At 57.2% G+C, this 16,036-nt stretch overlaps 1 protein-coding gene across 2 annotated transcripts; it reads left to right on the top strand.

Moving 5' to 3' along the window:
* The first annotated feature begins 1,124 nt into the window (after positions 1-1,124).
* Positions 1,125-14,142, top strand: Mafk (MAF bZIP transcription factor K). Of its 2 annotated transcripts, XM_042686672.1 has the most exons (4): positions 9,621-9,704; positions 10,258-10,377; positions 10,582-10,583; positions 11,331-14,142. In XM_042686672.1, the coding sequence occupies exons 2-4, from the start codon at positions 10,335-10,337 to the stop codon at positions 11,763-11,765; spliced, it is 480 nt and encodes a 159-aa protein (XP_042542606.1). In that variant the 5' UTR covers positions 9,621-9,704; positions 10,258-10,334; the 3' UTR covers positions 11,766-14,142. The 2 variants fall into 2 exon arrangements, with proteins under 2 accessions (XP_042542607.1, XP_042542606.1); XM_042686673.1 differs by lacking the exons at positions 10,258-10,377; positions 10,582-10,583 and adding an exon at positions 1,125-1,319 and having other exon boundaries at positions 9,625-9,704.
* Positions 14,143-16,036: the final 1,894 nt, after the last annotated feature.

Here is a 16,036-nt window from a genome sequence, read left to right as displayed (position 1 = left end):
GCCAGTGTTTCCTATATACCCAGTTGTGCTGCCGTGTTTGTCACCCACATCTGAGCTAGCTTCTCAGCACTTGGTCCTGCTTCTTAGGATGTGGACCCAAAAACACACTCAATGGGGGATGTGCAGGGGAGGTGCTGGGGCAGCGCAGTGTGTGTCACTAGAGCCCAGGTATACCTCCTTCTCTTCTTCTAGCTCTTAGCCCATCATTCTCAGAGAGAGAGAACTCTGAAATACGCCTGGGGCTTGCCTGTGAGGTCTCAGAAAGGGGAGGCTCCAGCTCTGCCCTTTCTCTGTGACAGGAAGTGAAGGCTTACCAGAGGTGGGCCCTCACCTGGGGAAGGGGGTGACTCACAGGGCTTCTGGGCCCAGACCCCCTCATCCTGTCTCCGGCCATCTCTAGGGTTGCATCTTGGGGCTCCTCCTGGCTCCTCACTAAGGAGGAAGAGAGTTAAGGTGTCTACAGATACTTCTAATTCCGTCTTCACAAGAGAGAAGAAATAGTTCTTTCTATCCATTGCTTGGTCTAAATGGGAACTCGAAAGGCAGGTGAGGGTGTGTGTCAATGGAGGATTCTAAGCACCCCTTCCTCCTCTGGGGGGCTCACCCGCCCTGCAGGTGAGTGGGTGGTCCTCAGAGCGCGCCCCCCACGCCCCTTGGCCTGTAACATAGTGCTGGTGCAAGTTTGGGTCTGCACCCACAGCAAGTCCCTCGGATCGGCTCCGCGTGAAACACCTGCAGGACCGGCAGAGAATCCTGGAAGCACAGAAAACGACCTGCAGTCTGGATTGTGGCGTGCAGGCTCCCCAGAAGCCCTTTGCTCTGGCCTACGGTTTCTCCCCTCCCCGCCCCCCCCCCCGCCCCCGCCCCAACCCTGAGCTGTGCGCGTCGCTCCAGCTGCCTACCCAGAACTGGCGACGCGGCGCTGCGCAGGTGAGGGAAGTGAGTGGAGGGGGCGTGGTCTCCGGAGGGAGTGGTTATAGTGGGTGGGCGGGGCATCTCGGCGGGCGTATTTGGGTGAGCGGCACCACGGGTTCCCCGGGGGGCGTGGCTCCATGTAGGGGCGGGGCATGCAGGGGCGGGGCCTACGCGGCGGGTGGGGCAGTGACGCGCGCCGACGCGCGATCCCGGAAGCGGTGTCAGTGTTGAGGAGCCGGCGGCAGGCGGGCGGCGGGCGGTGGGGACTTGTTGTTCTTGGTGAAGTCGGAACCGGAGCTCGGGGCGGAGGCGGCGGCCGAGGGGAAGCACCGAGGAGGAGCGCGCGAGGAAAGCGGGAGACCGCGAGGAGCCGTCGCGCCCGGGCCCCGCGCGACGCCCGCCAGGTAAGGAGGGGCGGCGGCCGGGCCGCGGGGAACGGGACGAGGCCGGGACCGGGACCGGATCGCGGGCGCGAGGCGGGGCGGGCAGCGCTGGCCGCTGAGTCACGGCCGCCGGGGACCCGGCCGACACTCGCGATCGCGCACCTGCCGGAAGGCCCGTCCCGACGGCGCCCGGGTCCCCGCGCGGTCGCGGCCTGACCCTCGCGCACGTGCTGCCCGGGCGGCCGGCGGGACCCCGGAGCCGGGGCGGGGCCGAGGCCCCCCGCGCTGCCCGCCACGTGCAGAAGCGCCTGCCGCGATCACCGAGACGCGCTTCCGCCCCGCGCGGGGTGAAGCCCGGAGCCACCCCGCCACGCCGCCTGGGGGACCTCTCGGCCCCGGGTTCCCCGAGGCCTCGGTGACCCGGGTCATTCACTTTCGAATCAGCTGACCCGTTAGGGGTGCCGGAAGGAAGGCCGTGGCGTGGAAGCCCGTGGGGGGGGTGGAGACAGCCCCGGAGAGCCTTTCCCGTCACTCCCCTTAGGTCTGGATACAGGCCACGGGGTCTTACAGTTCTTCCTGCGCCCGGTTCTCCGGTGCCCCTGTTGGGTTAGCAAACAGGTGTGTTGGGCTGTGAGTCTGCTGCACACCTTCTGCGGACTTGGGGTTGGGTGAGTGGGTGGGAGGGATCTGAAAGTAATCTGGTCAACCACAGATTGCCCAAACCTCCTGACTTAGGTCTCCTTCAGGAAGAGCCAGTTGTCTGGCCCTGTGTTCCCCTGGCATCCTCACTCATGCCCGGAGATGAGCAGTCCCGCCAGCCAGGCAGAACTTGCCCGGTTCATGGAACAACCCGTGTTTGGCAGCCCTTTTGCTTTTGGATCCTGAGTTCAGTTCATGCTGTGACTGCTTTTCACAGACTCTTGGAGCCAGGCAGAATCCCAGGTCCCTGACAATTTACTTACCATTTGACCAATAAGGGACTCTTCTTCTTTTGCCAGGTGCTTGGCTTCTGAAAGCACTCAGTCCCCAAAACCTACCCTGTGCCACAGCATGAACCCCATACTTCCCCTTTATTCCCCAGCTTGGGCTTTAGGACCCCTTTCATTGTCCTTATGAGGTCTTAGGACAAACACACAGTAAAAGGTGGCCTCCTAAACATGGTCTGGCCTGGCCAAACCTAACCATTTATTTGTTTATTTTTGTGCTGGTGCGGGGGGTTGAACTCAGGGCCTGAGCGCTGTTCATTAACTTATAAGCTCATCACGCTTATCGCTTGAGTCACAGCTCCACTTTGAGTTTTTTTTTTCTTTTGCTGGTTCATTGGTGATAAGAGTCTTACAGATGTTTCTTCCTGGGCTAGCTTTGAACCCCTGTTCTTAGATCTCAGCCCCCCTGAGTAGCTAGGATTGCAAGCATGAGCTTTTAAAAAATGTATTCATGGAAGCAAGTGGGTGGGGTCGGAAAGGTGTAGGTGGGCTGTGCTAGTGGGTGGGGCCTGTTGTGCTGTGCCCAGCCAACACCAATTTCAAGAACTTTGCCCCTTAGCTATTGGTGCCAGAATGTCTGAGTCTGACCTTGGTAATGGGACTCTCCCTTTAAAACTATACCTCTTCGTGTTCCAAAATCAGACTGTATATATTAAAGCAAGAAACATGACTGGCTTCTCTGGATCCCGTTTGCCTTTTGTACTTGAACTGAGCCTGGAGGGACTGGTTCTAAGCTCAGTGCTTTGTACTTTCCAGGTGGCTACTAAACACAGGGGTCCGGACAGAGGGTATGCAGGAAGCCAGCTCTTATCCAGAGTTGGGGTTTTTCTCCAGTCCTTGCCAAGACTGCCATTGAGCAAGAGTTTTCTGGATTATTCTTTGTCCACCCAAATGGCTTTCCCTCTGTGAGGGCCAGAGGAGGGTTTGTTTACAGTCTCGGGCGAAGCTGCTTGCTGTCTAGACCCACAAGAAGTTATGCCTGTTTCTGCCCTGGCTGTATCTAAGTCTAAAGGTTTCTGGAGTGGAAATTCTGGATTTCAGGTCCAGTCCACACGGGAAATGGAACCGCTGCCAGCTGGGAGAATTGTGTGTGGCCGATCTGAGCAGTAAACAGTGACTCACGCTCCTTTCCCCTCCCCTCCCCTCTCCTCCCCTCCCAGTCCTTCGCTAATGGAAGATGCGTTGTTCCGGAATTTACTTTTGCTTTTTATAAGTCACAGGCTCTGTGTATTTCCTCTTTCTTACAGTTGCAGGAAACTGAAAGTATTATCTGCACGTTGTAGCCTTTGTAAGTAGGTAGAGGCGATGCCCACCGCACCGTCCAGTGTACTGAAGGCAATGGGACAGCCAGGGCTCCAGCCTGCCTGGTCTGAGGTCAGGTTTAGGGTTAGTGCCTGGTTGGACACCTGACTGTTCTTCCAGGTGGCCATCTGGCAGTTTTGTTTTTTGCGGGGGGGGGGGGGGGGGGGGGGGGAAGGGTAGGGGGGAGTGAGGAGGGGGGGTAGTCACCCTCTCTCTAACTCTCCCTCTCTGCCCAAGCCCAGATCTTGTGCAGCAGACCTTTCTCTATGCCTTGCATCTTAGGTAGAATATTCTCCATTGCTTAGTAGAGCTCTAATAGAAAGTTCTAAAACCAAGTCTTGGTCCAAGGTGATTGGCTACCCCACAAGCCAGCTAGGAGGGAGTTGAAGGGGTGGGGACCCCCAGCTCAATGCAGGGGTGGGGGATAAGGGTCCAGAGCAGCCTGAGGTGATGGTAGACTAGGGAATAGGGGACTCAGGAGGAACCCCCAAGACCTCTGCTTGTCTGTGGGGACAGAACTGGGATCCTGTTGAGTCAAAGTCATGGTCTGGACAGAAGCTGGGCCTGAGCTACTGCCAGGCTGTGGGGACAGGTGGAGGGCAGAAGTCTTCACATGGGATCATGTAGTGGGCTAGGAGGAAAGATGAGGGCTGAGTGATATGGGGGTGGCTGTCCTCCATGATGGAGATACGGAAGGGGAGAAGGAACTGGCAGGTTTGGGCCCTCAGGTGTACCCAGGGATTGTCCCCAGCTGGATGCAGAGGTTGAAAGCAGCTGAGCCACGGGGACAGCTGGAGACGGAATGCCTGGCGGGGAGCCGGTGGGCCATCGGCAAGCCGGAGGGGGGCAGGGGTGGGCACAGCTGCCGCACAGGTGTTCTAGGCGGTGTCCTGACTGCGTCCGTCACCTTGGGATGTAGCTGGGATGACACAGCTTCCTCGAGCTGCAAATGCAAGGTGACCAGACGTCCTCCAGGCCAGGCAGACGGCTGTGGCTTGTAGAGGGCTGCCAGCCAGGGCCAGGCTGTAGGTTGGGACACATATTGCATACTGAGGGGCCTGGTCCCATCCTCGGTGGGAGGGCAGCAGGAGCCTTCGTGGGCCTTAGTAGGAGGAGTTATCATCCACCCATCTGTGTGTGTGTCACTGCCCATTTGAGGCCGCAGTTAGTTGACAAGTTCAGGTAGCTATGTGCTGGTGGCTTCAAGTTTCTGCCCATCAAAGTAAATGCATTGCTGCCTGCCTGCCTGCTTCTTTCTCTCTTTCTCTGTCTCTGTCTCTCTCTCATCTCTTTCTCCTGTTTCTGGGGTTCTGGGTTTTTTAAACTCAGGTGCACTACCACTTGAGCCATACCCCCAGCCCTTTTTGCTTTAGTTATTTTTCCAATAGGGTCTCACATTTTTGTCCCAGCAGGCCTCAGATCTCGGTCCACCTTTCTCTGCCCTCTAAATAGCTGGGGATGACAGGCTTACCTCACTGCCTCACTTGAACCTGCTTCTCTCAGACAAAACATGTCTGCCGTTATTGTCTTCCTCTTGCTCCTCCCCCCTTCTGCCATATCTGGTGCCCGTGGAAAAGGAAGGGCACACCCCCACTTTGTTAGGTTTGTCAGAAGAGCTGGGGGATGTAGGGGAGCAGGGACATGAGACTGCAGCCATGTCTCCCCTGAAGAATGAACGCACTGTGGAGACTCTCCCTGGCCCCAGCTCAGCAGTGGGGCTTTGGCAGAGGATCCTCATCCTCTGGGGGGCTAGTCTCCATGCCAGTGAGCATTAGATTCCTGTGTGGCCTCTGTTTCTCCTAAGAGGGCCACCCTAGGACTGCTGGTTGTTGGCCACTTGGCTTTCTTTTTGGAGCATACCCTCTCTGGTTGGAATGGGCCCTCCTCTTCCTACGCCAGAGCTTTGAGGGGAGAGGGCTGCTGTGTGAGAGGGTGATCAGGGCAGCTGGTGGGCTGTGAACCCTTGAGACCGGAGGCAGTGGCTCTGGCTTGCTTGTTCCCTGAAAGACTCATTTCTGTGCTGTGTGTGTTGGCTACTTGCTTCCCCCTACCCCATCCTCTACAGCAAATCTCCCTGCCCTTGATGGAATCAGGGCCCTCTGCCTTGGTTCTTACTGGAGTTGACAGGCTGGCTACCCCCTCTCCGGTTCTGTGGCATGGATGTCACCTGAGGCTGTGGCTGCCTCTCTTTCCTGCAGAGGAGCAAGATCGATCCTGCCAGTACCTTCTGACTCAGGTTGCCATCTGGCCATGGAGTTTCTGACAGCCTAACCACTTCAGGTACAGTAGTCACCCAGAAGTGTTTCCACGTGCCCGGTGTGGTGGTGCACATCTGTAATCCCAGCAACTCAGGAGGCTGAGATCTGAGGATCGTAGTTTGAAGCCAGACTGGGCAGGAAAGTCCATGAGACTCTTACCTCCAGTGAACCACCAGAAAACTGGAAGTGGCACTGTGGCTTAAAGTGGTAGAGCACTAGTCTTGAGCAGAAAAGCTCAGGGAGACTACCTAGGTCCTGAGCTCAAGGCCTAAGACCAGCATTAAAAAAAAAAAAAAGAGTGTTTCCACTCAAGGTGCTGTCTTGTGACCAGTTGCCTCTCCAGGATGTGTGTGTGTGTGTGTGTGTGTGTGTGTGTGTGTGTGTGTGTGTGTGTGTGTGTGTGTGTGTGTGTGTGTGTGTGTGTGTGTGTGTGTGTGTGTGTGTGTGTGTGTGTGTTTCCCTTGGTCTTCCCTGGCTGGGTCCGCCCTCCCTCCACATGACCTCCTGCCACTGTCCCCGTCTCAGGAAAGGGTCTTGCCAGCTGTGCCTGTAAATTCCTCCCTTCAGAGAGCCTCTTGTTTTACAAACTCTTTTTCCTTTTTTTTTTGTGTATGTGTGTGTCGGTTGTGGGCTCGAACTCTGGGTTCCTCAGCTCTTCAGCTCAAGGCTAGCACTCTACCGCTTGAGCCACAGCACCACTACTGGTTTTCTGGTGATTAATTGGAAATAAGTCTCTCATGGACTTTCCTGCCCTGGCTGGCTTTGAACTGTGATCCTCAGATCTCAGCTTCCTGAGTAGCTAGGATTACAGGGTGAGCCACTGGCACCCAGCTCCTTTCTTTTAATTATATTTTTGTACCACTCCTGGGGCTCAAACGCAGGGCCTAGTCACTGTCCCTCATCTTTTTTACCTAAGGCTGACACGCTACCTAGTGCTCTACCACTAAGTCACGCTCCACTGCTGGCTTTTTGGTGGTTCATTGGAGATAAAAGTCTAATGGACTTTCCTGCCCCAGCTGGCTTCAGACCTTGATCTTCAAATCTCAGTCTCCTGAGTAGCTAGGATGACAGGCATGAGCCACCAGCAGCTGGTGATGAACTCTTCATACCCACAAAATTCTCATGTGGCTAGGCATCAATGGCTCAAGACTGTAATCCTAGTTCCTTGGGAGATGAGATCTAAGGTTTGAGGTTCAAAGCCAGCCTAAGCAGAAAAGTCAGTGTGCCTGCTCTTCCCAGTTAATAAAATACTGGACAGCAGATTTGTAGAGCACAAGCTATGAGTAAGCAAGCTAAACAAAACAACCCCCAAAGTCTCCTCTGGACCCCTTTCCAAAGGCTAGCTGTGCCTTTCCTTATCTTTGATGTTTAAAGCAACTTTAGGTTAGCCTGGTCTGGATGGATTTTGTGCACCCTACACCTGTTACCTGTAGTCCATTTGGGTCTCTGCCTGTCCGGCAGGCCGATCAAGCCCTTGCTTGGGCCGTCACAGAGCCAGGCTTCTGTCCCAGAGTGGGGGTGTGAGCACAGTGCTGTGGATTGGGGGCTTGGCCAGAACTACAGGCTGTGTGTGCTCTGGGCGGCACCGGGGCAGAGGAGCCTCGGAGCTGGTGTTTCACCTGCCAGGCTCCTTGTGCCCTGGGAGCTGGCATGTCCCTGGGGCTTTCTCACGGAACCCCTTTATCCTGAAGGCATGACCAACAGAGGCTGAGGCTTCCCTCATCTCAGAGTGTTGTCAGGGGGGGTGTCACAGGCCAGCTGGGGAGGGTGGCCACATCCTCCGATGGGCAGGAGGGCTGAGGAAGGGCCCCTGCCCGCAGGCCTTGCCATGAACCCCCGCAGGGACCCTGTGGGCTGTTTTTCTGGTGCTCCAGGGTGCCCAGAAGCCCAGCGCAGTGGGTGTGGCGGGGTCTGCGGGGGTGGGGAGAATTTAACCATACTGCCCACAGTGACCTTGTGCTGGCCAGCACTGACCCTCCTGGGGTCACCTGGGGGCGGGCCTCTGTGCCCATCCTGGCCACCATTGCACCCCCCAACCCAGGCAGCTCAGCACATCCCCTCACCTTGGGTCTGGCCAGAGGCCCCTTCCCCGGCTCCTCCCTTTTCCGCCAGGGCCCATGCGCGGGGAGGGGCACCCCTGTGTGGGAATGTGCGCTGCTCTGTAAACAGCCTGCGTGACTCACCGCATAGCAATGCCACTGACGCGGGGCGAGCTGAGCTGAGCCCGGCCCCTCCTCCCTCACTCGGAAAACTTTCTCATGGCTCCCAGGCGCCTGGCTCCTGCGGGGCACTCACTCACTCACGAGGTGGCTTGTGCCATGTCCCTGTAACCCAGCTGGGACCTCCACGTGATGGGGGCCCCAGTGGTGGTTGGGTGAGGATATAGGAGGAGAGCTCCACTCCCCTAAGTCGCAGCTAGCCGCACAACCTTCCGGCCCTGGCCGCTGTCAGTGCCTGTGGAAGCGGAGACCCTGCCTCACGTTGGCTTTCTGGCAGTGGAGGGTGGGGGGGCTACAGAGACCGGTCCCCAGAAGGGACAGGCCTGCAGCAGGGATGGATTCAGGCCCAAGGGTCCAGGCAGGGAAGGCTGCCTGGCATCTGCTAAATATGCCCTTGGTGCCCTTCGTTCCTTGCCCTGTTTTCTCTGAGGCTCCTCTGCATTGCTCCCTTCCTCAGGGTCTGGGGTTCGGGGTATGGGAGTTGAGGGGTGCCCACTCCAAGGCCATTTGTGTACTTCCCGCCCCCACTCCTTCCGCAGGCAAGTGAATGAGTTTGTTTACTGACAACCTCGTGATGGGTGATGTCTTATGCACAGGCCTGACCTGAAGTCATGATTGCTTTTGGGCTTCTCCGTTTCCATGGCGACCACCCGGGGTTGGCTATTTCCCAAGGTCGCCATGGCAACTATCAGAGGGGAATCATGCTTGGGATGCTTTGGCTGGGTTTTTCATGAATGATTAGAATGTGTGACACAATGCAGACTGGAAACCAAGAAGGGCGGGTGAGGGGGCTGGCTGGCAGGGACGGAGACCAGGACGGCTCAGCTCCTGCCAGACAGTTGATTAGGTCGGGGAGGCGGCCTCCTGAGGCAATCTTGGCCTCCCACTTACCCACCTCGGGTCTCTGGGCCACAACCTTTGAACTTGCTGTCCACCTGAGGCTCCTGGGCAGCCTGGGTGGGTGGTCATGCCACAGCTGCAGTCTCCTTCACCGAGGTAGGCGACCCTAAGCTGCCAGGAGGGGTGGCAGGTGCTCTGTCCTGGTCCATCTTGTGGGCAAGGACAGGGGCTCCTGGTCTCCCTGGGGAGCCAGGCTGGGTCTGGGATGCTGTCCAGTGGCTAACCACACGCCTTTGGGGCTGGAAAGGGGAGGTGGCCTTGTGGCTGATCACTTCGGTCTTCAGGACTCAGCACTTGGGGCCTCCTGGGTGCCAATGTCTTATCTGGGCTCAGGAGGGGAGTGAAGGCAGGGAGCCACCATGGCTCATAGCTGGTGTTCACCCCCAGCGCTGGAGAGTCCCACACACTGGTGGCAGTGGGGGTGGGGGTGGGAGGGGGGGGGTGGGAGGGGGGGGGTGGGTGTTGGAGGTAGCTGCTGAGGATGGTCCTGGCTGTGCTGAGGGTGAGGCTGGAGCTCCAGGACAGTCCTGTTCCATGCCGGGGGCTCTGGAACCCTGCTGCTTGAACACAGCGGGCCCCTGGAGTACCCCACAGGGAGGCAGGGCGTGGTGGATCCTGTCTGGGTCTGACCCCTGCCTCTCCCATGTCCCTCTCTCTCCAGCTGCTGTTTCCAAGTGCTTCTGTCCTGGTGACTGTGCCCGGGTTATGACGACTAATCCCAAGCCAAACAAGGCATTGAAGGTATGGCCTAAGCCAGGGCCCCTTTTCTCCCCTGGGGAATATGAAGGTCTTGTCTGCAGCAATCGGTGGAGGAGCATTGAATGGGGGGTGCGGGGGCAGTCCAGATGGAGTGGGGGGAAGAGATGAGGGATAGGGATAGTAGCCTAAGGACCTAGGCCATGGGACATCAGGTTGGAGGAGGAGGGGCAGCTGCAGACTCTGCTCCTGCAGAGCCAGAGGTGGACAGAATGGCCTTGGACAGCAGGGTGCTCCTGCTCTGGACAGCCAGGCCCCTGCTACTTCCTGGGTGCCCTCAGCTCCCATGGTCAAGGGGTGCCTCAGGCCAGCTTTCACATCAGTTCCTGGGAGGTGCAGGTGGACCATACACACCTGAGCACCCTGGCTCTGCCCCATGGTAGGTGGAGGTGGGGGGCTCTACGCATTCCCATGGCTTACCTGGAAAGGCTGGTTGAGCTCCCATCTGTACCAGGCCTGGGGCCCTGAATTATCCTACAAGATGGCCTGTGACCTCCAAAGTGATGGCTGGCAGTGACACGGCCACTGCTTTCCCAAGGGAACAGCTGTTCAAAGAGGGTCCCAACCACTGGGCACAGTGGTTCATGCCTGTAATCCCAGCTACTCAGGAGGTAGATGCGAGAAGATCTTGATCTCAAGGCCAGCCTGGGAAAAGTTAGTGGTGAGACCCTGGCTCAAAAGCGAAATAAAAACTAAAGGGCTGGGGAGAGTGTGGCTTAAGTGTTAAGTGACAGAGACCAGCCAGGCACTGGTGGCTCACACTTATAATCCCAGCTATTCAGGAGGCTGAGATCTGAAGGCCACAATTTGAAGCTAGTCTGGGCACTTTGTCCAATTAACCAGCAAAAAGCTGGAGGTGGAGCTGTTGCTTAAGTGATAGAGCATTAGCCTTGAGCAAAAAAGCTCAGTGACACCAGGAGCTGGTAGCTCACAGCTGTAATTCTAGCTATTCAGGAAGCTGAGATCTGAGGATCTTGGTTTAAAGCCAGCCTGGGCAGGAAAGTCAGTGAGACTCTTATCTCCAATAAACCACCAGAAAAACTGGAAGTGGCGCTGTGACTCAAATGGTAAAGTACAAGCCTTTAGCTGAAGAGCTGAGGGACAGTGCCCAGGCTCCACGACCGACTCAAAACCGCCAAAACTTAGTGACAGCATTGGGCTCTGAGTTCAAGCCCCACTACTGGCATTGGGCTCTGAGTTCAAGCCCCATTGCTGGCGCGCGCGCACACACACACACACACACACACACACACACACACACACACACACACACACACACACACACACACACACACACACACACACACACACACACACACACACTAAATCCAGGGAGGCTTTTCTTTAGAGACCCTGGAGGCCCAAGTTTTCAAGTTCAATCCCTAATACTACCAGAATAAGGATTGGTGAGCCAGGGCAGCCAGCAGTGAGGGTGCATGCACCACCCCAGGCCCTGGCGTGGAAGGTGAGGGTCAGCCCTGGGCAGGGGCAGGTGGAGGGCACTGCTAGATCTTTCTGCCTCCCCCCAAACTGCCATGTAGCTGCTGTGAGGCAGGTTTGCCATGTAGACCCTGGGTCCCTCCTTGTCTGACCCCGCTGTGGTCCTTGCAGGTCAAGAAGGAGGCGGGCGAGAACGCCCCAGTGCTCAGCGATGATGAGCTGGTGTCCATGTCCGTGCGGGAGCTGAATCAGCACCTGCGGGGACTCACCAAGGAGGAGGTGACGCGCCTGAAGCAGCGGCGCCGCACGCTGAAGAACCGCGGGTACGCAGCCAGCTGCCGCATCAAGCGGGTGACGCAGAAGGAAGAGCTGGAGCGCCAGCGGGTGGAGCTGCAGCAGGAGGTGGAGAAGCTGGCGCGCGAGAACAGCAGCATGCGCTTGGAGCTGGACGCCCTGCGCTCCAAGTACGAGGCCCTGCAGACCTTCGCTCGCACCGTGGCCCGCGGGCCCGTCACCCCCACCAAGGTGGCCACCACCAGCGTCATCACCATTGTCAAGTCGGCCGAGATCTCCTCCGCCTCCGTGCCCTTCTCGGCTGCGTCCTAGTGCCTGCCAGGGGGCTGGGCAGGCAGCGGCATGGCCCTCCTGCCTGTCCCAACGTCCCTGGCACAGACTCTGACCATCCAGCCATTGCACACCCTGCGGGGGGGCCCAAGGCAGGGACAGCGGGACAGGTGGCAGGCGCAGGATGAAAAGTAGGCTCTTGTGAGCCAGGTGCCCCACGCCATCCCCCCACACGCAGACACACATGCACACACACTCACACCCATACTTTCCCCCCCTAAATGTGTGTTTCCGGGAAGTGTGGTCACCCCAGTGGATTCTGCCTTTCCCCATGGGGTCTTCCAGGAAGAGCGGCCCGGTGCTGGGCCCCTGTGGCCTGGAGCAGGGACTTAGCCTTCCAGTCCTCCCATGAGCAGCCATCAGCCCTGTTCCGCCATGCCAGGGTGGAGGTGGGGGGCCCGGCGGGGTCGGCTGGAGTGCCTGCACCTTACCACGCACCTCTGCCTAGGAACAGGATGGGGGGCCTGTGGGCAGCTGTGGTCTTCCAACTTTCCCTGTCAAAGTGGCTATGGCCTGCTTTAGCTCCTGGTACCAGGGGGTGAGGGAAAGGTAAGCCTGGGTGGCCTGGGGTGTGTCCCTGTGTAAAATGCACGCCTGCAGTCAGAGCCCCTTGCCACCAGCACTGGGGCCTTAGAGGACCAGCCTGCTTGCCCATGGGGGTTCTGGAGGGCCTGTCCAGTATGTGTGCAGAGAGTTTTGTGGATGTTGTGAATTCTCCCAGTGTTCTGTGACCCAGGGAGGCCACTTGGTGAGGTGTAAGCGCCAGCCAGCCACCCTGCAGCTGGGCGGGAATGGGCAGGGTGTCCCGTCGGCTGTGGAGTGGAGAGCGGGCAGCTGCTTGCCAGCTACGCTCAGACAGGGAGAAGGTGAGCAGCGGCAGGTGGCCAGGGGTAGTGGTAGATGTGGGCATGCAAGTTCAGGACTTTGGTTCCCACTGCTGAGGGAGATGGGCAGGGAGGAAGGCAGGCAGGTGGGGGTCCAGGGCCCCAGACCATGGTGGAGTCTAGCGCAGTAAATTGGGGAGGGTCAGAGGGCACAGGCAGGAGAGCCTCAAAGACTTGCCTCCTGGGGTGCAGTCACCCAGAGCAGCTGGTTCTGATCATCAGCTGGAGTTCCCATCTATGCTGTTTTAGGACTGGGACTGGAGCCGGGGTGGTGGTGGGCCCCCCGTGGATCCCACCTTATGCTGCTAGCCAGAAACAACGCGTGACAGCAGAGGCAGTGCAGGGCCTCGGGCCCTGTTCCCTCATACCAGCAGTAGGACGCCCCCTCTCCCCTCACACACACAGATTGCCAAGCCGCTGGGCAGGGATCCGACACATAAGGATGAGCCCCAAGGACCACCACGAGCTCCTGTGTCCACCATTCGATTTGGAGACAAAGCCAGAGCGCTCGGTGGCACTGCCGTGTGTGTGGCTTGTCACCTCCCAGGCTCTGGGGAACGCAGGAGGCCAGGCCAGGCCACAGCCCAGCCCACGCAGGGGCCTGGGTCCCCACAGTGCAGAGGCCCAAGGGCAATTAGGAAATACCATCGTGCCATAGCCATGGTAGGTAATCCATATTGGATATCAATAGGACCGTGGGAAGTATTTAGAAAGAGAGAATCTATCTATATAATTATATACACATTTTATCGTATAGATTTTTCAGAACAGTTTTCCAGTTTGATACTGTAGTTCTCCACTAGCAGCACAGAGTTGGCCAGACAGTGGGTGGGATGGGGCATTAGGACCCCCGACTTGAAGCTGGCCGCGCTCTGTGGACCCTGCTCAGTGGGTGGCCCTGCCGGGGTGGTTGGATCTATCCAGTCTTGGGGTCTCCACACCCCACCTTGCGGGACTGCAGCAGGCAGGTGACTGCTCTCAGCCTCTGGTGCTTTGCTAAAGATGGGGCTCCTAACCCTCGGCCTCTGGGGTGACCCGAACGAGCTGCCGTCGCTGCCCAGCCCCTGCCGGGCCACCCAGTGGGTGCCCTCTGCTTAACTTCAGATCACTGACATTTTGTTGTCACGATTTAATATATGGATTTATTTTTTAATTTAAGAAAACAAAAAACAAGGACCTCTCTGTGGCATGGGTTTCTTTTCTGTCTGCTGCCTCCACTCCCCAAAGAAGTCGAGCTTTGCTTCCAAGGTGACAGAGGCTCATCCATTGTGGCCCCAACTTCTCCATCTCCTGCCTCGGCAGTTTCATTTCAATATTTATTTTTTTGTGTGCTGCTTCTTCCCATGATATAAATTATTGAGATCATATTCTGTGCTCCCCTGCCCTATCCACGCCCCCCCCCCACCTAATTTATTGCTGTACATGTTGCGCTGTGACTACTTTTATACCCTTGCAATAAAGAGTTTCCTGTTTCAAATACTGCTTCTATATGGCCGGTGCTCTAGGTGAGGATCCCCACATCCTAGGCTGTGGGGTGCACCCAGCATCTCCCTCACAAACCCAATTTTCTCCTGTGGCTGTATCTGCAATGGCCAGGTCAAGAACCCAGGTCTTAACTGGCACCAGAACTCACACCTGTCATCCTAGCTACTCAGAAGGCTGGGTTGTGAGGATCATGATTCAAAGCCAGCCAGGGTAGTTAACTTATAGCAAAAACTCAGTAGTTTGGTTCAAGTGGTAGAGTGCTAGCCTTGAGCAGAATAAACTGAGTGTGAGGCCCTGAGGTCAAGCCTTGAGTACAGGCTTATGCAAAAGAAGATCCCAGGCGTAGCCACCCCTGGAAATGCACAACAGCTGCAGGGCGACCTCAGAGCACAGCCCGTCCTGGTGGAGCCTCGGGCTGTGCAGGGTGCTGTCCCAGCAGCCCCCTCGCACAGCTTAGTTGGCTGAGATGAGCCTGCTGGATATCGAGAGGGGCAGAGGACAAAGCCCTTGGATCACTAGCTGAGGCCACTCCAGTAAGCAAAGGACCCAACCCGACCTTGGGCCAGCCTGGCTGCAGGTTGAGCCTGGCCTTCTGTGGTGAGCCTGTCTGGGCAACCTCAGCTGGGTGAAGAAGGGAGGGTCAAGATAGTAGAGCTCTATGCCAGGTGTGGGTGGCTCACTCCTGTAATCCTAGCTACTCAGGAGTCTGAAATCTGAGGATCACAGTTCAAATCCAGCCCAGGCAGGAAAGTCTGTGGACTCCTATCTCCAATTAACCACCAGAAAACCAGAAGTGGCGCTGTGGCTCAAGTGGTAAAGCATTTACCTTGAGCTGAAGAGTGCAGCGACAGTGCCCGGGCCCAGAGTTCAAGCCCCATGACTGACAAAAAATAAAAATAAAAATTTAGAGCTGCCTTGAGTGTTCTAAACCTGCCAGCCATCTTGTCTCCTTCCAGCCTATGCTGACTGGAAGGATGCCATGGCCCTGGTACAGTGGGTCAGACCTGCAAGGACCATCACAAACGCTTGTATCAGCAGGAGTGGCAGTGCTGGAGAGCCCAGTTAATCCAGTCCTCTCTGCAGCTGACCCCTGTGGTACCTCTGGGGAGATGGGCAACTCAGAGTGGGTGGTCATGAGCTTGGACACACAAGATTTCTGGCCCAAGTTAGGCATTGGTGACTCAGGCCTATAATCCTAGGTACTCAGGAGGCTGAGATCTGAAGATCACAATTTGAATCCAGGGGCTGGGAAGGTGGCTCAGTGGTAGAGAGCTTGCCTAGCATGCATGAAGTCCTGGGTTCGATTCCTCAGTACCACATAAACAGAAAAAGCCGGAAATGGCACTGTGGCTCAAGTGGTAGAGTGCTAGCGTTGAGCAAAAGCAGCTCAGGGACAGTGCCCAGGCCCTGAGTGCAAGCCCCAGGACTGGCTTGAAGCCAGCGCAAGCAGAAAAGTCCATGAGACTCAACTGCATTAACAACCAAAAAGCTGGAAGCAGAGCTGTGACTCAAGTGATACAGCACTAGCCTTAGGTGAAAAAGTGAAGAGACAATGTCCAGGCCCTAAGTTCAGGCCCTACTATTGGCACAAAAATACCAAGAGAATCCTGGCCCAGAGTGGAGGCTGTGTGGCTGTGTATGGAGGCCACAGACCTCCTGGGCAACTTCAGAGGTGGAAACAAGTGAGGCCAGGGCAAGCTGACCCCTGTCTGCTGGGCAGCCTCCTTTGATCTCCTGGGGTGGGGCTGTGGCCTGGGCCCAGCAGCTCTGCTGTGTACCCTCAGGCAACTTGCCAGACCTCTCTGGGCTCACTCAACCAAGGCTGTCATGTACAGTGCTCCTGGCACATGTGGGAATCCAGTTCCCTCCCCCTTGGATCCAGTG

Source organism: Dipodomys spectabilis, unplaced genomic scaffold (genome assembly GCF_019054845.1).
Source record: "Dipodomys spectabilis isolate Male_0828 unplaced genomic scaffold, ASM1905484v1 ptg000098l, whole genome shotgun sequence".
NCBI lineage: Eukaryota > Metazoa > Chordata > Mammalia > Rodentia > Heteromyidae > Dipodomys > Dipodomys spectabilis.
The sequence above is the reverse complement of the archived record's forward strand: the minus strand, read 5'-3'. Positions and strand labels throughout refer to the sequence as shown.